This window comes from Lissotriton vulgaris, chromosome 8 (assembly GCF_964263255.1).
Source record: "Lissotriton vulgaris chromosome 8, aLisVul1.2, whole genome shotgun sequence".
Lineage (NCBI taxonomy): Eukaryota > Metazoa > Chordata > Amphibia > Caudata > Salamandridae > Lissotriton > Lissotriton vulgaris.
Genome location: NC_141696.1, coordinates 1,013,950,434 through 1,013,974,079, shown reverse-complemented (window position 1 = coordinate 1,013,974,079; position 23,646 = coordinate 1,013,950,434). Strand labels below are relative to the sequence as shown.

At 43.3% G+C, this 23,646-nt stretch overlaps 1 protein-coding gene across 1 annotated transcript in view; it reads right to left on the bottom strand.

The window, feature by feature from the left end:
- KLHL1 (kelch like family member 1) overlaps positions 1 to 23,646 on the bottom strand; it is a 1,646,193-nt gene that overhangs the window by 351,397 nt on the left and 1,271,150 nt on the right. The window contains exon 7 of the mRNA XM_086934899.1: positions 14,306 to 14,530. Coding sequence (XP_086791025.1) covers positions 14,306 to 14,530 — 225 coding nt within the window. The remainder of the gene's footprint in view (positions 1 to 14,305; positions 14,531 to 23,646) is intronic.

Genomic DNA, 23,646 nt, shown 5'->3' with positions numbered 1-23,646 from the left:
GGATGGCGCTGTATTTGTGTTTGTGTGCTAGTTATTAGGTCCACATGGGGTTAGTTTGCCTAAGGGGTTCTGATTACTTTCCTTACCAGTTTGTTTTTGTTCTATGCTTTTATTTCCCATTTCACCTTTCCCGACCCTGGGCCTGGTTAACGGCATTTGTATGGGCTTTTATTAGCTTAAGCGCCGGCTCTTGCATGTCTAATTCAGGTCAGGGGGCACCTAATAGTTCTGTGACATTACAGGTTTCTGAACCTCTGAGGCTACCATTCTAGCATCAGGTGACGTAGCAGCCATCTTGAATTGGCCTCAAATAGGGAGCTTGTATTAGGACTCAAAGGAGGCTGTGACGCATTTTGTTCCTCATCAGTTACACTTGAGGTCACAAGTGCAGCCTGGCTAAAGTGTTACTCAGGTTAATTTTGTGAGGAGAATTATTTTTGTGACAATTTGATCATTTTGACAGGGAAAGGAAAGGTTTCGTTTTTGCGGTAGTTTATGTTAAGGAATATTGAGAAGGTTAGAGCTGTTGATGGTAACGAGGGGAGAGTTCGGGGGTGTGTTGACAAGGCATACTATGTATTAGCTACACAGTTAGGGAAATAAATTGGATGACTGTATTGATAAGTTGGAAGGTAGGTTTGGAAGAAAGACTGACAAGGAACAATTTTGGTCAGTTGAGGAAGTGGGAGAGGGGGCCACGGTAAGTGGTAGTGGCAAGAAGACCACCCAAAAGAGGCAACACCTCTCCAAGGAGAAACTCAGCAAGGAAAGGGGAGCCTTTAACCAGAAAGGTAAGCAAAGGCTAACCTCAAAGGAGGCACGTGGTAAGGCTATAAAGGCCACTCAAGGGGATCACAGGGCTATTGTCAGTATTCAGCTTAGCGGCACCTACCTGAAAAGCAGCCTTGTACATTTCCCGGTTCTGGCGGGGATCGGGTGAGTCTGTGAACTACATGTCCCATGATCCTCCAGGTCGGGACATATATTGCGTGCAGACGCGCGAAGGCCAGCGCGCGAAATTCTGTTTGTTCCGGGTTCTTTCCAGAAGCAGAACGCCATCGGAGGAAGGTTCGGTCTTGCCTTGGGGACTGCTTGGTTCGCAGCAGGGAAGACCGCTGTCTTGTGCCAAGACTTCAATAGCGGATGAGGAGCTGAACACGGAGGTGCAACCGACCTCATGTTGCAGTGTACCTTTGCTGGAGTTCCATTGAGGAGCTGGACATGGAGGTGAATCTAACCTCGTGTTGCAGTGACCCATGTTTCTGGCATATCGAACATCAGGAAAGTAGCGGAACACGGAGGTAGATACAGCCTCATGTTACCGTTTCTTTCATTCTCGAGATTCCTATAGAAAGGGAAGGCTTCTCTTTCTTTGTGCTTTATTATTTGTGCTAAGTATTTTTGGGGTTTAATGAGAGACGCCGGAGCGAAGGTGGTGGTCGCAACCACACACTGACGGTTGTTTCCACTTGCGTGACTTTGCTTTTGGATGCTTCATTGGTTCTCTGGACAGGGGTGGAGGTCTCACTTACTGCCAGAGGCTTTGCTGGGATAAGAGTTTACAGAGAAAATACTGAAGTATTGTGGTGGTCGCAACCTCATACCACCAGGCAAAGAATAATACTTTAAAGTTGCCTGGGGTTACTTATGAGGAGCGGAACACAGAGGTGGCCACAGCCTCATGCTACGATGTCCATTACATATAGTGTAACTGCAGTTTTGGTGAAGTGATTCTGAGGCTTGCCTCACAACTTGCCTACGCCACTAATAACGTCGCCAACAATTGTCTGAAGATTGAATGGTATCATTTCAGATGGAGTTGGTGTAACACGATATCTTATTCCTTGCTTCTCCTATGTGTCTTCTGGTAGGTTGAATATATGAGAATCAGTATAGACCAGAACAGTGTTGAACCATCAAGGTATTCATGTGATGTCTTTCTCCTTACAGGGGAAGGAATGTGCATCTCTATGTACTGTTTAAAATTGAAGGCAAAAGGGGTTATTCCTTATTTTTACAGGCATGCAAAACTAGTGAGAATTCATGAGAGTAGCTGTGGTTGAGAATCGTGTTTAAAATTGTTGCTGTCTTTTTGTCATTTCAGATCCTTTTCCCAGCTGTCCCTTCCCTTTCCTTTTTCACTCACCTGATAGCCCGAACACTTTGTATATTTATATGTTCAGTGTGTTGGTGACGTCAGGAGGTGGACCCTTATCTACAACAAACAGATCCTTTGGAGCTTATCCTGACAGCTATAGTCTGTGATGAATCCTCCAGCAGTTGGTTTATTGTAATCTTCTGCTCTTCTGACTTTGATTCATCAGAGGATGAGGTGGTTAGAATGCAGAGAGTTAAAAAAGTAAGTAGAGAAAAGGAAAGCTTGGAGCAGGTCGGAGCAGGTCAAGGACCCACTAGGTAACCCTATGTTTGACCCTAACACAATTCAGTACCCACTATCCCCTCAATGGGTCCCAATAAAGCATGTGGCTGAGTACCTGGATTTCAGGATAAGGAGGGAGATGCCAAATAGGGTTTGGATTAGAACATGTTCCGAGTGCCTGAGGACTTCCCTAGGGAATAAGGTAGCCTAGACCCCGAGTTGGATGCTAAGATGCTGGCACCTCTTAATACGTTGGGTAGAGACTCAAGACAGGGGCTTGATAAGGGTTTAAAGGGCTGTCAAGATAACCTATTACATGCTTTTGGCCATCTAACTAACATTTTTGACTTGGGTGAAGAGGCTTATCTCCTCAAAAGCTCAGGAAATGTCTTAGAGCTGAGGCATTGGGTGCAGAGAGCAGTTAGTTTATAGGGTAAAGCAAATGCATCTCTATGCTTGGAACGCAGAAAGATCCTGCTTATGAAAATTGACCCAGAGCTGGCAGAATCGTCAGGAAAGGAATCAGGTAAGGAGGCGGAGGGTCTCATTTTCGGGGAAGAGTTTCCGAAGGAAATGGCTCGCTATGCAGGGGCCTTTAACTTCATACAGAAGGTGCAAAAAGATATCAAAAAGGTTTTTGGAACAGCCAGAAGAATGCAAGGTTGATTCCCCAGCCAGGGATTTGGCTTTACACAGAGTTCTTTCTCGCATGGAAATAGAACCACTAGCTACCAGTCGTCAGGAAACTTTTTCCTAGCTTTTATCCCCAGAGGCAAAAAAGAAGAGGATGTTTTAGAGGAGATGGAAGGCCAATACAACAAGGTTTGTTTGGCAAATGACCATTTGTCTACTCAGGGAAAACTGGGTGGCAGACTCGCCAATGTTTTGGACAGATGGAATAGATAACTTCTGACCCTTGGGTGTTACAAACTGTAAGTGGTTATCCGATAGATTTTATTGGAATACCAGTTCAAGTAGGATGACCAACCCCCTTGAGGTCTGCAAAGGTGGAGAAAAAAATGGTAGACCAGGAGGTACAAGCTTTAGCAGATAAGGGAGCAGAGAAACGTTAGACGATTCCTCTGCAGGGTTTGGGAACAATCTGTTTCTTGTAGAGTAAAAAGAAAAGGGCATGAGACAAATAATAAATCTCAAGGAATTAAACAAGTGGGTGAAATACAATCATTTCACGATGGAAGGAATTCACAAGTTGAGGGACCTCCTAAGAAAAGGGGACTGGTTAACCCGCCTAGATCATAAAGATGCTTACCTGGTGGTTCCTGTTTGTCTAAGTCAAAGGGATTCTTTGTAATTTCAATGAAAAGAGACCATTTGTAGATTCAAAAGCCTTCCTTTTGATCTAACTTTGGCTTCAGGGTGCTTTACGAAGGTGATGAGGCCAATAGTTGCATGGTTGCGCACAAGGGGACTGAGGTTGATAGTCTGTTTAGATGATATTCTAATTATGTCTCAAAGCAAGCAATTGGCTCACGATCATACGACATTGGCAGTTCGAGTAATAGACGACTTGGGCTTCCGGGTGAACTGGAAGAAGTCTCGCTTAGAGTCAAGACTTGAGACTTTGATTTGGGGTTTTCAGATTTGGACCTCGGATTGTGTATTGCGGTTGCCCATGGAGAAAGTTAGGAAAATCCGCCGATAGGTTTTGATGGCACTAGCTAGCAAGTGGTTAACCCTGAGACAAATAGCAAGAATTCTAGGTCTTCTTTCTGCCTCCATCCAGGCAGTATTCCCAGCTCCCCTTCATTATTGTGTACTACAGAGGTTAACGATGATATATTTAAACAGAGGAGTGAAATATTGAGACAAAGTTCAAACAGCCTCAGAAACAAGGGATGAAAGAAGGTGGTGGCTAGAGAATTTAGAGGCCTGGAATGGAAGTGCCATTTTTATGCCATCCCCAGATGTAGTCATAGTGCCCAATTCACAAAAATAATCTGAGACAAAATCCTACCTTTACGACTTTCGATATTCACAAAGAGCATTTAGGAGTACTAGAGTTAGCAGTCCTAACTTTAGTACTCCTAAATGCCCTTTGTGAATACCGAAAGTCGTAAAGTTAGGATTTTGTCTCAGTTAAACTTAAGTTTTGGTCTTAATTCACAAATGGAATTTAGGAGAACCAAAGTTAGGAATCCTAACTTTAGTACTCCTAAATGCATTTTGTGAATACAGAAAGTCATAAATTCAGGATTTTGTCTGAGATTACTTTTGTGTATCGTGCCCATAGAGTCGTATGCCAGACTTCAGGGTTGGGGAGCAAGATGTTCTTTTACGACGGGGGAAATGGACAAGTTAGGAAAGAGAGATGCACATCAACTACCTGGGAATGTTTGCAGGTTCTTTTGCAGTGAAGAGTTTTATCAGGGATCAGGTGGGATGCTGTGTCCTTTTGAGAATGGACATTTCAGCTGTAAATGTAAATGTAAATGTAAATGTATTGGCATTTATATAGCGCACTACTTACCCGTAGGGTCCCAAGGCGCTTCGACCGCTGCGAAACCCTTCCTGGCTTCCCTGAGAGATGGTCCCTTAATGGGTATCTCCAGGGTGAGACCAGGCATCCCCGGCGGTCCGGTGGGGCCGTTAGTGAAGATGAGGCAAGCTAATGCCCAGAGTTGCCGAGTGTGATCGCTGAGCAGAGTGGGCACCGAGGCAAGAGAATTATCGAGTCCGCTGACCCTGGTCCAGAAACCTGCCGCGCCGGGAATCGAACCCTGGTCCCGGGCCGTCCTCTGCTCTCGGGTCTGCCGCCTCTAACCAGCGAGCCACACTACTTCACTGTAAGGTACGTAAACAAGTTAGGAGAGTCCACGTTCAAAGACTCTACCAGATATGGCAAAGAAGTTTAGCCACTTCTGTCTGAGCAGGAACATTATGATCCAGGCGCAATACTTGCCGGGAATAAGCAACACCATAGCCAATTGGATTTCCAGACAGCTGAATAATTTCAGTGAATGGAGATTGAACAGGGTGGTGTTTTCGTTAATAAATTCCTATTCGGGTCCACTAGGGATAGACCTGTTTGCAAACAGGGTGACTGCTCAACTTCCCAGATTGTACAGTTGGAGACCAGATCCAGGGGCAGAGGCAGTAGATGCCTTTCTGCAGGACTGGGGGGGTTTGAGGAGCTATGCTTTCCCGCTTTTTGTGTTGATTCAGAGGGTATTGCTGAAGGTAAAAAAAGAGCTAGCAGAGCTTGTTTTGGTAACCCCCCTTCTGGCCGTCCCAGGTATGGTATCCAGATGCAATGGAGATGTTGATTGCTGACCCACTACTTCTTACGGATTCCCCAAGCTTGTTATCAAACGCTTCGGGGGACAACATTGAGTTGGTTCTGCAGGGCCATTTAAGGCTGATGGCCTGGTTGCTTTCTGGAGAGTCTGGCAGGTGTCAGGGCTATCATTGGAAGCTTCAAAGCTCATTAAAGAGTCATGGTCTCCAAGACCCTCAAATTGTTACAGGGTAGCCTGGGGATGATGGTTTCATTGGTGTTCGTCGAGGAGTTTTGATCCTGTATCAGCACCTATGGTAGGGGTAGTGAACTTTTGGGCAGAAGTCTTCCTTGAAGGGAGGTCCTGTAGTACAGTTAATGTTGGCAGGTCAGCGATTTTAGCGGGGCACAAATATATAGATAGTTTACCTGTGCGTCAGTATGATGTTGTGAAAAGACTAATGAGAAGTATAAGGATTAAAGGACCCCCAAGCCCTAGATATTCATCCATGTGGGATGTGGATCTTGTTCTTAGATAATTAAATATTTGGAATGAGAATCCATTCTTAAACCTTAAAGAACTTTCTTTAAAGTTGGTTATGCTGTTGTGTATAATATCTTTGAAAAGGGTCTCAGACATCGGGGCTCTTGATATTTTGGGACGCAGGTTCGTACAGGAAGGGGTGTGCTTTTATGTCATAAGGAGAACCAAAACTATGTCTAGGACAATGTTTTGCCCTCACTTGGATGAATGTAGGAAGCTGTGTGTAGTGAGATGCTTACATGAGTATGAAAGAAGGACTGAGAACCTCAGAAGTAGTTCAAACCCGCAATTGTTAATTTCTTTTAGAAGCCCTCAAAAGTCTGCGTCCAACCCTACTCTAACTCGTTGGGTCAAAGAAGTTATGGGAAAAGCAGGAATAGATGTGACTAAATTTGGGGCTCATTCCACAAGATGAGCTATGGCTTCAAAAGCACTTCTACTAGGAGGGGACTAACTGGGATTTTGGCTGCAGCCAATTGGTCATCAGATTCTGTATTCAAAAAGTTCTATTTTAAACCTGTAGATTCTTTGGTAAGGAATAATATAGCAAGGCTTTAAACATACATAATATTGGCCTCCGTGTCTTGCCATAAAATTCATATTTTACACAGCTAGGGTGGGTAAGCTGATATAATCCCAACTTTTGATTCCCCACCCTATAATGTGTCTTATGGTTTCATTCCAGGAGGCGACTTCAAGAAGTAAATGGGGAAATAGAAGAAGAAATAGTTTGTTGGAGTTGTAGCTTTATGAGATGGTCATTTATGAACTATCGGTGTTGTTCCCTTCAAAAAGAAGGAAGATGGCTGCCACACAGGGAACTAAGTAGCTAACAGTACACCACTAGGTTCCTATTCTAAGTTCTTTGCATTGTTATGCAGTTGCTGCTGTGAGTTGGCAATAAAAGAGACTGTGAGTTGGCAATTAAAGAGACATGCATAATATTAGCCTCTGTTTCTTTAATAAAATCATGATTTTCTACCCACCCTGGAACATCTGAATTATGCAAGAAAAAATTAGCTATGGTCTTGTGTTTGGTATCCTGTAGGAAAGTCTTTCATGTCAACTCCCTAGACCTAGCAGGCAGACTGTGTTCTCTGAGAGGGATAGATTTTTCAATTTCAAAATGAACAAATACTTTTTCTCTGTGTATAGAATATCCAGCAATTCCACAAAATAACACGTTGTGTCTGGTCAAATGCTTGAACGTGTACAAGACATACTAAGGAGCTGAGAACCAATATCTGTAGCCAATTGCTAATTGCATTAGGCTGGTATCTTCAGCGACCTTAGCGAGATGGATCAGATGGGTGATGTCAGAAGCTGACATAGACATTTAGCTCTTTGGAGCCCATTCTGGTAGAGGTGCCATAGCCTCAAACAACTGTGGTTTAGGTTCTACATTAGAACATACACTAAATGCAACTGATGGTGTCATGTGTCCCGGCCTAGAGGGAAACACAGCAAGTTTATATACACACCAAGTTTCTCCTAAGTTGCCTTCACTTTAACACAATGACTTTTGACACACATTTGCACCAAAGACAGTGCAGATTAGTTTCCATGAACTATACTTGCTTACAAAATCAACTTCACACAAACACTATCATGATACCTTGAACTGTATGTATGTACACATACATTGTTCAAATGTGATTCTTTGTTTTCAACTATGCAGCTACCATGCAGCTACACAGCTATCTACAGTACATAAACAATAGCAGCCTGACTAGAATATCTGCCCAAGGCAGGGATGCCTTCCATTATAAATAAACAAGCATTTCCGAGTTTAGACAGAGGAGCACTTGCTGTCATTTGCGAGGTCGTTGCACTATGAAACTTCAGCTCAGCTGTGAGCTCATCCCTCAGCGAGGGATGCCCAACTTGTGACCACAACAGGGACCTACATTCGTTCCCTTCAGGTAATGGAGTTGGGTCATCCAATGGGGATTCTTAGCAGAACATATACACACTCACTTGACATCTAAGTTAGGGAATGCATTGTAGGAGTACGCTAGATATACACACATATTTATTGTTTTATATGCCTGCATATATACTTTGTCTATGTAAGATGGTTCAACTTTTCATTCTGTTCACTGTCCTTATACTGCTAATCAATTTCATCTGCTTCTGTCTATTGATCATTGCAGCACATTTATTCTACACCAGCATCACAATGGTTCAATAAATATTGAAACTGCCCCACTCTGTATTCCTTGTATACTTCTCTGGGGGAAAAAGAGCACGAGTGACTGAGCGAAAGGGTGCTGGATATGTTACTACAATCCCTAGGAGAGCTCAGGGTTCTCAAGTAATGTGGTTGGCAAAACAATTTGATATGTGCCTAGTTTTACAAGTGCATACGGTGGCACTGTGGGATAGGTTGTCCCCATGATGATATTTCTTGCGGGAGTGCACAGAATCAGTTTGACACCATCCCTACATTTATGTTGCCCAACAAACGTGCAGATCTTACTAGGGAGCAGGGAAGTATTTGACAATGTTCTTCAAGATTTAAGCAGTTTTATTATAAGGCTACTATTAAAATATCATCTGTGGTGGTCAATCAGCTTTGAAGAAGCATAATCCAAAGCCTCCTGTTTTGACATGACATGCAAAGTTTGATACCATTCGCAAACAGAATTTCCAGTTCTCTGAGGATTATCCCACCTACTGTCAAGTCACATGTTGGTGTTTTTTTTTCCTCGTCCCTTCACTCACTGCTCCTTCTGCCTGCAGCAGGTGGCTTGCATTGACTGCCCCCCTCTATGGGTGTCTTGGTGCAGAGGGTCTCTGTGCCTCCACCAGGGATTGGTGTGCTACATGCACTTCTGTTAGAGTGTGAGCTTGCCTTTGTGATGGTCCTGACTGCATGCTGGTGAGGAGGTGTTCGCCTGTTCATTGCTTGGGGGCCTGGGGTGATTAAGGTGACAGGCCCTGCCTTTTCCAACACACTCTTGGACCTGTTGCCTACCTGGTGGGGTTGTTGAGGAGATGGGTGGCCTGCTGTTCCTGTTGGCCCCCCTAAAATTGTTTCAAAGAGGGAGGTAGAGCCTACCTGCAGGGCCTGTGCACTTGGGTCAGATCCCTTGGACCCAATCTGAGTGTTCATCATTGTGGGTAAATACTTCATGACAAAGGAGGCAGGTCTCTTCTCCTTCCCAAACATCTGGGGCTAGTAAAATGGATGGGATGACCCTGGAAATTGGGGCTCTGGTTGGGTGTATCAAGGAGCTGCAGTGGACACTATACTGCAGGCCATTGCTGCCTCTCCATAGGCACTTGAGCTGAAGATTCATACCATGGTAACAGAATTCGTCTCTTGCTTGATGACCAGTGATAGTAGGCAGAGAGGCTCACTAGTACTGAACGCTCATTAGAGGATATAGCCCCAGAAGCGGTGACAATATTAGAGCAGATGTTGAATATGGAAGGCAGGATTAAGGCTTTGGAGGCCAGAGTTGAGGATGCTGAAAATAGGATACTGAAGAACAATTTTAGGATTATAGGGCTATCGGAACACATAGAGACCCCCAATGCAAATATGACTGGCTTTTTAAAAAAAAGGTTTAGAGAGGAGGACGCCCCAGATGGGCTCTCTAACGTTTATGCTCTGGAGAGAGCACATCTTGTTCCTGGATGGCCCCCTGACCGGTGGTGAGCAAACTATAGCAAAACAAAGACAAATGGCCACATTCTGAGCCAGAGCCAACTTAAAGGGGACATAATAGTTGAAAACCATAAGGTAATGATCTTCCCAGACTTTATGAGGGAGTTCAAAGTCAGAGGGCTTCTTTTATGCATGCCAAGAAGCGTCTCAGACTATTGGGGACTCAATATATCACGTTATTCCCTGCAAGACTGAGAGGGACTGCGAAGGGTTTTGTGTAGTTCTTTACATCACCTCAGTTGCTCTGGGATTAGATGGACTGTCTCCCCCAGAGGAGTGATCCTATCTAGGTCCCAGGTGCAGCATGGGCATCTGCAAGTGGTGGAAGTGGTGGCAGCTATGAGTGGAGTGGGATTTGACCCTTCCTGCACATTTGACAATGGAGATGTGAGGGACACTGACTCTGACTGAGCTTCCACCTCCACAGAAGACTCAGATGACTCTCTGCCTCAAATTACTCCTTGTACCTCAGAGGTGATTATTTGAAGGGGCCACTGTGGATCATTTATTTAATTGGGCTCACTTCGATATGACTGTGTGGGAAGATAGTGCTTATTGTGCCTTTATCCTTATGTAGGGTTGAATGTAGGTATATGTATCCTGTTTGGCTCTCTTGGATGGTGTGATGTGAGGCTGGGAGGCGTCTCAGACGGTGCACCCCCCACATTGAAGGTATGCATGTGATGTTGCATGTGCGTTGAAGGTTTTTTCATTCGATTGGATGGAGAGCCATTTCCTTCTTATCCTGGGAATGGAGAGTTGGGTCAACTATTGTTGTTCTGAGGGTTTTTATTGGATTGCCTCTGCCTGCTATTCTTGGATTCTGACACTTTGGCTCTGGAACTTTAGTTTGAGGGAGGTATTCCCCTTCTTGGAGAGCCATAATACATATGTTGTTGTCCCCTGTGGCATGCCACATGGGGCGGTAATGTCAATGTCAATTCCTTGATTTTACTATCACTCACGTTACTTCACCACCTGATCCTCACTTGATCACTTACCCCTCCCTTCCCCCCCCCCCGGGGCACTGTACAACCGATTGTACCGATTGATTTATTCTTATGTATATTGGATATACTATGTCTCGTTGTGATTAAAACAATGTAGACCCAATTAATTTGTTTATTATTATTTGGTCTAAGTGTATCAAATTAATTCACACACACACTGGGATCCCCTCCTCTCACACGGTACACAATGTGGAATATTTGTGAAGAATGGTCTTGGATTCTAACCCGGTGTTGCTCTTCTTGGATTGGGAAAAAGAGTATCCCTGCTTAACTGACTGATAACTGAAAGTTGAGGCATTGAAAGACCCTCTTTTACTGCACAATATCAGTAAGGCAATAAAAAGTTAAGTTGTAGATAGAATGGCTACTGCAACCTCACCCTTGATTGAGTGGGATGGTTTTAAAGGCAATAAAAAGTTAAGTTGTAGATAATATGGCTACTGCAACCTCACCCTTGATTGAGTGGGATGGTTTTAAAGCAGTCATTAGGGAGCCCTGCATTGCTGAGGTGGTGGGGTTGTGGTGCATGTTGGTGGAGGAGGTTGAGGACTAGGAACTAACAATGCAGGACCTTGAGAAAGCAAGACCAGGGAACACATTATTAAGGCAGCCATTACTAGAAGCCAAGGAGCTCTGCTGCTTCGACTATTAAGAGTGCATGATCCATGCCCATTAAGAGCATGTAGAGGGGTTTTTATGGCATGTCTCACCAATCCTACTTCAAGGGGCTCTATGATTTTGGAAGTGGGGTCAGAGCAGGTGAGCACTTGTGTAGTCAGGACAACATTATGATAAGTTTGGAGAGTTCTTACTCCTCAAACTGGCCCTCTCTGTGCTTACACAGGAGGAATATGAGGAGCTGTGTGGAGCCATTACACTCCAGGAAGTGAGGGCCACCGTTAAGGCCATGGCAGGGGAAAAGTACCTGGTGTGGATGGCCTACCAGTAGAGCTTTATGCCATATATAGAGAGGAATTGGTAAATCTCTGCACTGCAAGTGTCCACTTGTGAAGCTGCGGTCATTCCACTGTTGAAGCCTGCCACATGCCCCATGATGTTAGGGAATATCGTCCACTGGCCATGCTTAATGTGGACTATAAAATAAATAGTTGGATATTGGCAAATCGCCTTTGGCCTCACATGCCTAAATGGATTCATACACATCAGGCAGGATGCATACTTTCCCCATTACTTTTCACAATTGCTGTGGAGCTCTTGGCTAGTGGTGCACACTCTGGCATGTACTATCTGGGGCTGGAAGTCTGGGGTGGATCTAACTATGCTGATTAATATGCCGATGACACGTTATTATCTCTACAGGATCGAGGTGCAACTTAGTGGAAGATATAGCTCCCCTGGATTGCTTTGGGACGGTGTTGGGCTTGTATTTTAATTGGCATAAATCCTATTTATTTCTATTCTGTAGTATGTCTCCACCCCGGGATGTGGACTTTTGGAAATCTTTGCAGCTGTCTGTGGCTGATAGAGTAGCTGTTGCCAAGATGGTGGTACTCTCCCGGCTCCTTTCAATTTTTCTCGACATTGCCCCTACTTATTCCCCACTTTCTCTTCAGGACATGGAAGCTTATTACCTGGTGGAGCAGCTACAGTGGTTTAACCATGGATCAATTCCTGGAGGAGCCCTGGAGACTAGGCACTCTACTTGATTTAGGATTCTCGGAGTCTGTTTCGGGCCTTCCTGACTTCCAGTCCACATATACAGGAGGGTTCCCAAGAGTTGCGAGTTGTGTGGCAATATTGGTAATGCTACTTACAGCAAACCCATACTCAGGTGCCATTCTTACAGGGCTTATCATTGCAGTGGCTTGGGGTGATGTTTTATGGGAGCTCACAGATTGGGACATCTTCTGGGTGACTCCAGTGGGGAGATCTCGTCAGGGACGGAGAACTTCTCCAGTTTGAGGACTTGTCTGTGGAGTTTGAGCTACCAAGGGACCAATTCTTTTTACACTATGCCGTGGTTGGAATGATTGGAAATCATTGGAGGACTGCTGCAACTAAAGCCCTTACCCATAGATGCTGCCAACTGCTCTGTATCATGAACAGTTGCAATAAGGTGGATCTAAATCGATGACGCAGATTTGGCCAAATTGCTTACGAAATCTGTGTTATAATAATTTAAACCTTTTCACGGTTAATGTATTTTGTGTATTGACACAAACATGCTTTATTGGGCCCGGGATTCCGTTGATTATGAGAATAAAATAAACATTTTGTTTAAAAAAATGTTTTCTGCATGTCATGTTTTTTTCATGATTAGAACTGTTTGGATTTTTCTCTGTACTATCATTATATTTTACGCACCCGTAGTTAAACTTTCTAAAGCAGAGACAGTATCATGATTGTTTTTGTTTTGAATGTTCCGATCAGAAACACGATTAAAGAATGCATAGAGGTTCTGCATTTTTTCATGAGCTTGATTCAAAGTTTCTCCATAGTTCCAGTTATTGTTCAAAGCTTTGGTCTGATGGTTATAGTTGAAGTTGATTTCACTCTACGTCAAGGAAAGAGGTACCAAGATGATATCTCACGGTTCTAAGGATATACAAGGGCAGAGACTGATGGAAGGGGGGAATATCCTGTTAAGAGGTTCATGGTATTTTAGTACTTTATTAGTTGTTGTTTCTCCTTGGCTGCTGTATTGATGCCAGTAAAGAAGGAGAAGCGGATACCCGTGTCCTTAATGGAATTGAAAATTCTTGTAACAAATGCCAGCAAATTTATACTCTCAAGATACCCAAAAGCTTCTATCCTCTCTTGAAACGATGGTCTAATGGGAAACATATTACAGGAAGGGGAGAACCACAGAATATACTGTGAAAGATGGATAAAAGATACATAATGTCATTCACCTACAGCGGTATTTACATTTTATTGAATAGTACATTGAAATAAGTAATCACAAAGTACAATCCATGTACATAAGGTTTAAAAAAAACTGATTAGTTCTTACAAAACAAAACAGGAAATTGAATTGTTGAGGGTGACACCAGAACAAAACCATTTCACAGAGACTTTCAAAAGGAAGTAAGAAAGAAGGTTTCAAGAATTATTTTACATAAGTCAGAATTTTTTTAAAACCTGTTTTCTATCAAAACCACTGCTCATCACGCCACCTCCATTTTCATGGTGAACAATGTTACTAGTGTGGTGTGAATTCATGGAAATGTGTTAAATTTTATTTGAGCCCAAGAGGTGAAAAGTAAGTTTGCAAGGAACAAAGGTATAAGGTATAATGTTATTTTTATGAGGCAATATTAACAATAACTGTTTTCAGAAAATCTTAAAAAACATTGTGCTAATGTGAAAACATCTCTCCAAAAATATCAGTCAAAACAAATATCCATGTTAAAACTACTGTCAAATCTATATGGAAATAATATAGAGAATATGTACCATTATGCAAGGAGCATTTTATCAAGCTAAGATTTTAAAAACTTACCTAAACCGTGGCGATGGGTTGACATTGGAGGTAAGACGGTCCAAATTCTGCTCTTTGGGTTATAGCTCTCAACTGTGTTCAAAGTCTTTAACCCATCGCGGCCACCAATGACATAGAGTTTATCATCAATTACAGCCACGCCAAACTGAAGTCTTCTACCATTCATCACACCTGCCTGGATCCACAAATTTGTTCTGAGATCATATTTTTCTATTGTTGTTGCACCTAAATGTAAACACAAAGCTATGCTTCAGAATTTCAAAAACTATTCCTTCAAAAGCACCCAATACTACTTAAATATTTTTTGCTGTAAATATTTAGTTAAATGATTACAAAGCATGGCGTTCTCTATAGGAACATCTTGCAAGAACAGGACATCTCGGGCAAAGGAGTAAATAAACTTACACTAGACTTGCTATTTTGGGAGTGATGCTATTTTGTGACTGGGAGCAATCAAAGTATCCATGAATGGCTTAAGAAAACGTAATACTTCCTTACAAAATCAGCATTGTTTTGAATTGTCTGGAACGGGTAAAAGTGTTTAATTAAGGGACCAATAAAGGATACCCGCAGTAAAGGCTTTAGAAAGGAGCATGGGTAGAGTGTTAAATAATAATACATTTTTGATAGCAATGATTTGGGAAGGTATAAAAATGTCAGCATCAGTAATTTTCTGATATTTTAGTGCAGCGTTAAAAACAGAGACTTAGACCCTCATCACAAGTGTGCTGTAATGAAGAATAACAGTATGGACCCAGATATAGAAAGGTTTCAGTAAGTCAGGGCAGATTGCTTTGTGCTTCCTCATGCTTCTGGAGGTGTCACACAGGAGCTGGCTTTGCTCCTGCCCACAGGCCCTGCCTATGCATCATGTAATAGAGTCCAGTATCCCAAGTCTGGAATTCTCCTGTCAGTAGTTTTTGTGTCTGATATGCCCAGAGGAACTTAGAAATCTGGTTGAAAGATTTCCATTTGGACATATCGCTCTGGGTAAATATTGCCCACACATAATCAATTGGGGTATTAGTTGACTGGGGTGAGTGCCCTTCTCAAATAATACCCACAGTCTTTGAAGAGTGAACAACAATTTTTTTTAAATCAACCAGAGTATGACTGCCTGGTAGTTATGGCAGAGAGTAAGCAGGCTTAACTTAAAGGTAATGTGTACAGTAGTTATGCAGACCTCAAACAGTAATAAATCCAAAATAAAGTCCAAGAAAATTTGCAAACCATTGTAAGTAGTAATCTATTGAGTGTAATGACACCAAAATGACAAAAGACCAATATGTAGAATCAGGGTTATGAATTAAAAAAATGTAAGGTTCAAAATAGTGCCAAAAAGAAGTCATTGCGCCGCAGTCATCTATTTGCGCTTGACCAAGACAAAGTAAAGTTTAAGGCTGACTGATTGAGAGGGTTGAATGCAATGGCCATGTTTTCTCAGTGAATATTGTTTCCTTGTATCTCTCTGTTGTCACTGCAAAAAGTTGGTAACACTTTCTAAGTCCCAGGTTTCAGGACTTGTTAGGAGCAGTACACTTTGAAACAAACCAATAATCCAGGACCCTCAGGACAATACTTGGGATTCAAGATGCACTTCAGCGGAGGACAACAGCAGGGCCCATATCAAGGCCAGTTGGAACGGATCAGCTGTAAATGCAGAAAATGGCATATTGAAGCTTGTAGTGTCCCTTTAGCTGAAACAGGAAGTCAGTCTTATTAACCTTTGAGTCCATTTCCTTGTCCTAGGTACAAAAGGAAGAGCTGGTCCAGTCTTCAGCGCTCATCACAGGTTCCAAGCAGCGGGTCCACTTCTCTTTGGTTCTTCCGCTGGAGCAGACATGATCTGAGGAAGGTACTGTGGTTGCCACATTAATGTCCAGTGCCAGCCTGTTGGTGGGGGAAACGCCTGGCTGCTCCCCAATCAATGAGGTAAAACCTCCAAGGAGTGACCACACTCCCTTTTGCAGCGTGTCCTGTGCTTTTTACTGCAAACAACGCTATAGTGGCCCCTCTCCGCCCAAAACCAGCATTGAAAAACCTTTCCTCCCCGGTGCAGAGCTTCTGTGCTGACCCTAGTGGTGTGACCAGGGAAACCAGAAAACCCCCTCCGTGGTCACTCCAACTGTCCCTGAAGGCAGCCTTTCTATCACTGGGCCTTGTACCTCACTTACAAAGGAGACAAAGGCAGTGGGCAGGCGCAAGTGTAGGCTACATATGCCTATGACTGGGTAGTCACCTTTGACGTTAATTAACGTCCAGGGCACAGCTCAGGTGGCAACCTGTCAGAGAAACTGAACACCCAAGGTCTTTGTCTCAGCTCTGGGAGAAAGTTCAGTCCTCATTAGGGGTTGCGGGGTCAGCTCCTGTGCTACTGTTAGAAGCTCATGCAATTTTCTAAACATACCTACTATAAAGTATTTATTACAAAAATAACTTTGTGAATGGCTCGGCCTGCAGGGCAGTTACTGTTTTAAACAGTTCCTTTGAGGAATTTGTGAACTCCTGGATTTTAGAGGTAAAGTAAGCTGATTTTGCCAGTACTATTGCCCCCTTATATTCTTTTAATGCTGAGCAATAGTCAATCTTATGAGCCAGACTATATGTGGCTCTCCAAGCGCGTTCTTTGTGTCTGCATTTGATTTTAATTTGTTTAAGCTCCACTGAGTACCAAGGAGGTGATACAAGCCTTCTCCTAGCCTTCTTGGTCAATTCTGGTGCCAGCAAATGTACTGCCTGGTTGATCCAGTTATTGAAGTCAGTTGCTGCCTCATTAGGGTATGAGCTTATTGTAGGTTTCTCCTTTAAGACAGTAGTCAATTGTTCTTCTTCCAAGGACGTAGTGTAACCAGCGGGAGTCTGTTCCTATGACACATGTTAGTGTGAGAAATATTAATACTAAAGTAGGCAGCATGGTGGTCAGACCAGAGTAGAGGCTGTGAACTATGGACTTCAATACAACCATTATTTGTAAAAATACCGTCTACCGTATGGCTGCCAGATGTGTTGGCTCCCGAACAATTTGAGTGAGCCCAAAGCTTACTAGATTGTCAGTCAAACTTATTGTATCAGGATTATTAACAGCATCCGAATGAAAATTAAAATCACCAAACACCGTAAAAGACTCAGTACTAAAATATGACTCCAGACGGTCTGAAGAGAGGTTATAAAAGGCGGATCTTGGCCCTGATGGTCGGTAAATCAATATACCCTGGAAGAGTTTGCGATTATTGAATGTAATGCTCTAAATCCTAGCCTTGGCATACCTGGTACAACATTGTTCCAGTCAGGATTACTTGATTCATTAGCCCACGTTTCTGTGATAAATACCAAATCTGTTTTTTCCATTTGCATCAGGCACTCTAACTCGAGCTTATGTTCAATCATTGACCTGACATTGACTAGGACACAACTAATGGATTTAGGGTTGTTATCAGAGGTATTTTGTGATTGAGCATTGGGTTGAAGAGCCCTTCCGACCTGTGTGGCATTGTTGTGCAGCCCGTTAAAAGACTGTCTATCATCCCTACTAGTATTTGTGTAGGATATACCTTAGTTCAGTGTCATAAGGCCACATAGATTACAATAACTAGGATAATTAATGTTGTGCTCCAATTCTAGTTGAGGGTCAGCGCACACACCAGGATTGAAGCTCACGAGTTAATTTCTCAAATCAACCAGCTTAGAAAAATTGGCAGGGATTCTGGCGCTGGTGACGCTCTGGGCGCTGACGGGCGCATACGGGCTTGCCTTTTGCAGGCCCCTGCGTGCACCCGCTGCGCGGTTGCTGCATACGGTGATTTGTAGACAGTGGAGAAAATGGGCCGGGCGAACAGCTAGAACGCTGACAGCCAGGTAGGTCCGCTCTAACAAGCAGGCACCGCAGTCAGCGAAAACATCTAAAAGGTAATGAGTTAGCACACAGTCTCAATGTATTTAAAATTGCAAACAAACATTAATTTAAAAAAAAACAATTTTAAGCTCCAGCGCTCTAATCAGCGCTGCACCGAAGCACACTACCGCTGAGCGGTTGCTGCATCTGGTGATTTGAAGACAGTGGATGAAATGGCCCGGACGAGAAGCTAGAACGCTGACTGTCAGGCGGCACTTTGTCTCGGTTATTGTGCCCCCCCCAAGCACCAATTGCCTACTATACGTGTCTCTCCCTCTGGAGTGCAGATACCACCCATCTATCTGCATTGCCTGCTTGCTTCTGCTTGTCAACTGCTGCTGTATTGCCAGGTTTAAAATACAAGCACAACCCTCCCTTAAAAAGAAGCCTAAAGCTAGCACAAAACTCCTCCATAAGAAGCCCACAAAGAGTGCATCAAAAAGAGGATCATAAAAAAAATGTATTCTCAAGAGTGAATAAAACATTTATGTGACATATTCTAAAACCATATCATTATTCTCTGCAGTCAGTAAAATACTCTTATGCTGCAGTGCAAAATATGTGAGAGCCATATGCAAAAGCTCCTGAAATAGAAGTTTGATTCCTACATTTCTTATCTGAATATTGAAATTATACAAATATCTTTATTAAGAAGTCATTTTACAGTTTTGTTTATCTGAAAAAAGCTTAGCTTAAATCATAAATTTATGTTTGTACAAACTATTGTACATTTGTATGGTCTGGCTAAATAGGAGTACTCCTTCACACAATTTATCAGGCCACCAGTCAAACTGAACATCATCTCTACTATTTAATCTGTGGGTAGCTAAACAGCAGAGAATATGGGCTATTTTGCTGGTTGCCAGGTAAATAGCAGAGATTAAGTACTAATTGTCTGGTGGTTGGTTAATTAGCCACTTCCTTTATAAAATTAGCTTAGCTGATTCAATTATCTGGCCCTTTTATGTTTTAGGCTGGTAAGCTCCTTAGCAATTAGTTATGCTCATTGAATGAGGGGTCTTTGCAGCTGTGTGGGTGGTTCAATTGACCACAATCTATTGAAACCTGAGAAGAGGAGCGCTCTCCTTCCCCCTCAGCATGGGTCATTGGGTGCTGTGTGGGGAATTTAATTGCCCCAAATCCATCAAGCCCTGAGCAGGAGGAGTAGCTCCTACTTTAGAAAATCACGGAAGACTCTCTTAGCAAGGTGCTGCTGATTAGAATTTTTGGCTGATCCTGAGCTCCGTTCCATGACGGGAAATGCTGCAGTGATTTCAACGGCTCCAGCTTAATTGTACACCTGAAATGCTGTTTTTCATGCATCGGACCCACTGTGTGCTTGTGGGTATTGGTATGGTTCTTTTCCTCTCCTTAACTGCATTATATTTTAAAAGACTTTCAGCATAATTCTGCATACCATGTTTTTTCTTGCATAAAAAGTAGTTTGCTCACCTTTCTTCTTGCATTTTGGAGCAGTGGATTTCTGAGGTTGTTCAATTTGGCAGTTTCTACGCAAGTATAATTCTTGTCCCTTTTTTCTCTCGGAGCACGACTAACAAAAAATATTATACATATTCATGAAGTCTACTCCTTAATTCCTATTCTCTTCTCGTTTTCCCTCTGCTCTTTACATATGGGAAAGAGTAAGAAACTGCATTTTATTAATAAGAAGCGTTCCTGAATCCTGCTCTTCTGATAATCATTACTCATTTCATACTACCGGCAAGATGTGGCAAAATAGTTTTTCGCGACCGTTGGCTTCGCCAACTTCTTCAATCAAACTGCAAACTGCATCTTCTGTGTCTTAAACAGGAATCTCCTTCTCCACCAAAGTCTGCCTCAACTCTACCTTTGGACACAGTTGTGGATCAAATATGTGCTTCACGTCCATTCATTGAGGAAACAAATTGTCATCTGCAAGTCTTGGATAATAAATGGTTATCAATGTAATCTTGTATTTCTGTGGTGGAACAACATGTTGGAGAGTTACAAGACATATCTCTAAAGGTTGTTACCTTAGAGAAGGAGGTCCTCCTGTTAATGAAATCTGCTGAAATCTTTAGATTAGAAACCAACGCAATAACCTCTGATGATATGGCTTTCCGGAATGCTTGGAAGGTAATGACTGCGTTCATTTATTCACTACCTTTCTTCCAAAACTTCTAGATCTTCTTCAAACTTCAATCCTAAGTATCCAACGGGCTCATAGACTGGGCCCTCGCTTGACCTCTACATTATCTCCTTCAAAGCCACAGGGTGTAATTTTTCTTTTTCTGACATTTACTGATCTTCTACAAGTTTTGAATGCAGCTAAAGTAAAAAAAAAACCTATATAGTCTGGCTCTAAATTATTCATTTCACAAGATGTTTCTTCAGCAACTGCCAAACGTTGGAAGGAATTTCTTGACCTTTATCCTGCTCTACGCACAATTGGTGCAAGATATGGGTATTTTATCCATGCTTATTTAAGGTCACTTTCCAAAACAAAACTTCCACTTCTGAAGACCCGACAGACCTGAGGAAATTCCTTCACTCTCAATCCACAATGGAAACTGCTGATCCTTCTGCAACTTCTATATCTTGACTTGTCTCTTTCTTACTGTAACCATGTTTGATCTATGCAAATTCATTTGCTATTTTACTCTTGCAGGTTGTTTGTTGATATCTGTTTTATAACATATTAATATTACTTTTCTCTTCGGCTTCATATTCTTACAGAATTTGTCTTTGGATTTACCTTACCTATCCATTTCCTGCTCGTTTTATATGCTTCCCTGTTGCGGTGCGTTCTTCCTGACGTGTGTGTCGCCACTCCTTGTATTTTTCTTCTTGTTCTCCCTTAGAGGTATGTATTACAGTCGTTAGTCCTTTTTCTTTACCCTCATTGTAGCTATATATCTCTTCCTTTTCAATGGTTGACATGTACTGTCTTCTCTTATTGTCTTCCCCATCATTCCTTCAGTTTTTCTCTTCTACCTCTCTATTATACTCCTTTTTCTACTCTCTTCCCCTGTTTATATTTTCTACCTCTCCTCATTTACTACTGTTGATCGTGTTGTTTCATATACGGTTCCATTTATTTTCATTCAGAGTTAATTTCTAGAATGAGAAAGGTTTTATTAACCCCATAAAGACTACTTTCTCATCTAACCTTATATGACCTAGACTTAGTTCTTTTACATGAGACCCATTTGACAGAGGTGGAGGCTTTGAAGCTCAAATGGAGTTGGGTTGGCTTAGTCCTTGTTTCTCCTACCTCTGATAAGAAAAATTGTGTAATTATCCTATGTCACAAAAGGTTAAATTGTTCTTTTGTTTCTCAAGACATGGACTCGGAAGGTAGATGGTTATTAGGTAAGTTACTTATTAATAATATTTAATTGACTGTTTTTAATGTTTATGGTCCAACTCAACTGGACTATTTCTTTTGGCCTAATATTACAAAAAAATTATTTATTGTAAAGAATATTTTTTTATTTTAGGAGGTGATTGCAACCAGATTATAGATCCATTTATAGAACACAAATCCCAAGGTCGTTTTATTCTCAATAAAACTCATAAACAATTTCATAGCACCATTTCTCAGTCACACCATATTGATGCCTGGCGTTTATGCAACACAGATGTAACATCTTTTTTCTCCCCTTCTCATGGCTCCCTAACATGGTTAGATTACATTTTCCTCTCTAAACATCAATGTAAAAATCTTATTTCTACCTAAATTGAACCTATTGCGATTTCTGATCATGCCCCAGCGAGTCCAGATTTTGATTTGCTCCGACCACAACCCAGATCTTCTCGATGGACATTTACCAATTTTCTCATACAAGACCCACGTTTTCCCCCCTTCCTTCATCTCTGTTGCTGAAGGATTTTTCCTCTTGAATGAGGATCCAAATTTTTCTCCGTCATTGATGTGGGATATATTTAAGGCTGCTATATATTTCATCTCCAAGAAAAAGAAGAAATCCCATGATCAAAATACGACCTTATTAGCTAAAATAAAACAACTAGAACATCAATTTTATTCTTCCTCCTCTAGCTCTAATTTACAAGAGCTTGTTCGTGCAGAATTAGATTTCAAAAAATTAACCACTGAAAATGCCTTGTCTATTCTTCTACATAGTAGTGCCCGCTACTATGGCAGATTAAATAAAGTAGGTGAGCTTCTAGTTAACTACATTAAAGCTAAAAAAGAATGAATGTTAATAGAGGAAAAACTTATTTTAAAAGAACAGGAAAGGGGCGTGGCCAAGATGGCGGAGTGAGAGTACGCTTCTTCTCGCAGCTCCCCGACCCGACTAGGCCCAAGCCCTGAAATATAGCTTTTTCTCCCCCCGCTAGAGCTCAGCGGCGCAGGGAGAGGTGGCATAACCCGACGCGAAGACTCTGATCTGAAACTGGTCTCAAATTGGCCTCAGGACAGCCCGTTGGACGGCATCGGAGGGGAGAGAGACCGGCCCCCGAAGCACGCGAGAAGGCGACGGAACAGCCACACGCCACGCCCACCCTCGGCCTGCGTGCACCACCGGAGGAAGGATTGCCCCACAGCGCCCGGACGGCCTTGAATAATAGCCGGAGACCGGCGGGTCTGCTCTAGCGGAGCCGCGGTGAGGGGCACTCGGGGTCGTGGCTTCGGCCTACTCGACTGAACGTCCGTTGGGAGCGAACCAAAGCAGACGGGGCACTGGCCCGGAGCTCCGCCCCGAATCTTGAATGCCGGGTCTCCCCTGGAGCCCCTCCGGCCTAGCAGGCGAGCAGAAGACACAGCGGAAACCCCGTTTGACCTGGAGGTTCCGGAGCACGGATTAACACACGCTGGCCAAACGCCGGCTGCTGCTTTCGCAACGCACGGCACGGCTGACCTGGACTGGAGCAAACGCAACAGAGGGGTCCCGGGGAGAACCGGTAGGCCCGCAGCGCTGACCACGTCCAGGACGATCGAGGTCTGGCAGTGACGACGAGCGCGGAGGCGGCATCGAGGATCGCAGTTGCGGCCCACAAGCTGGAATTCGAGTGGGGTCTCATAGGAGCGACCTGATCCCTTCCATGAAGCAGGGTGCCTAACAGAGTTTGCTACGACCAGAGACCAACTGGGCCCAAAGGACAGGCGAGCGGTGTAATGGCGCCCACCATCGCGGCTGAAGCCTAGTACGGAAGTGCTGGAAGCTCCTTTTCCGAACATACTTAAGGCTACCGCAGGTGCCAACCGACCGTCCCCTACTCAGCCCAAGAGAACATCCACAGAGCCGGGAGGGTCGAACCGAGGGGACGGGGCGAATCGGCCTGCACTTGTTCCAAAATGGCGTCCGCCAAAGGCACCAAACGAGGGGACTGCATTCTCCCGGAAATGCTAAACAGGCCTCAGCAGAGAGGAGATAGGGGACAACCGTCTCCAAGCTCCGCTGGTGGATCGCAGGGTGCAAGCGGAGGGGAGCCGCCTGTCACT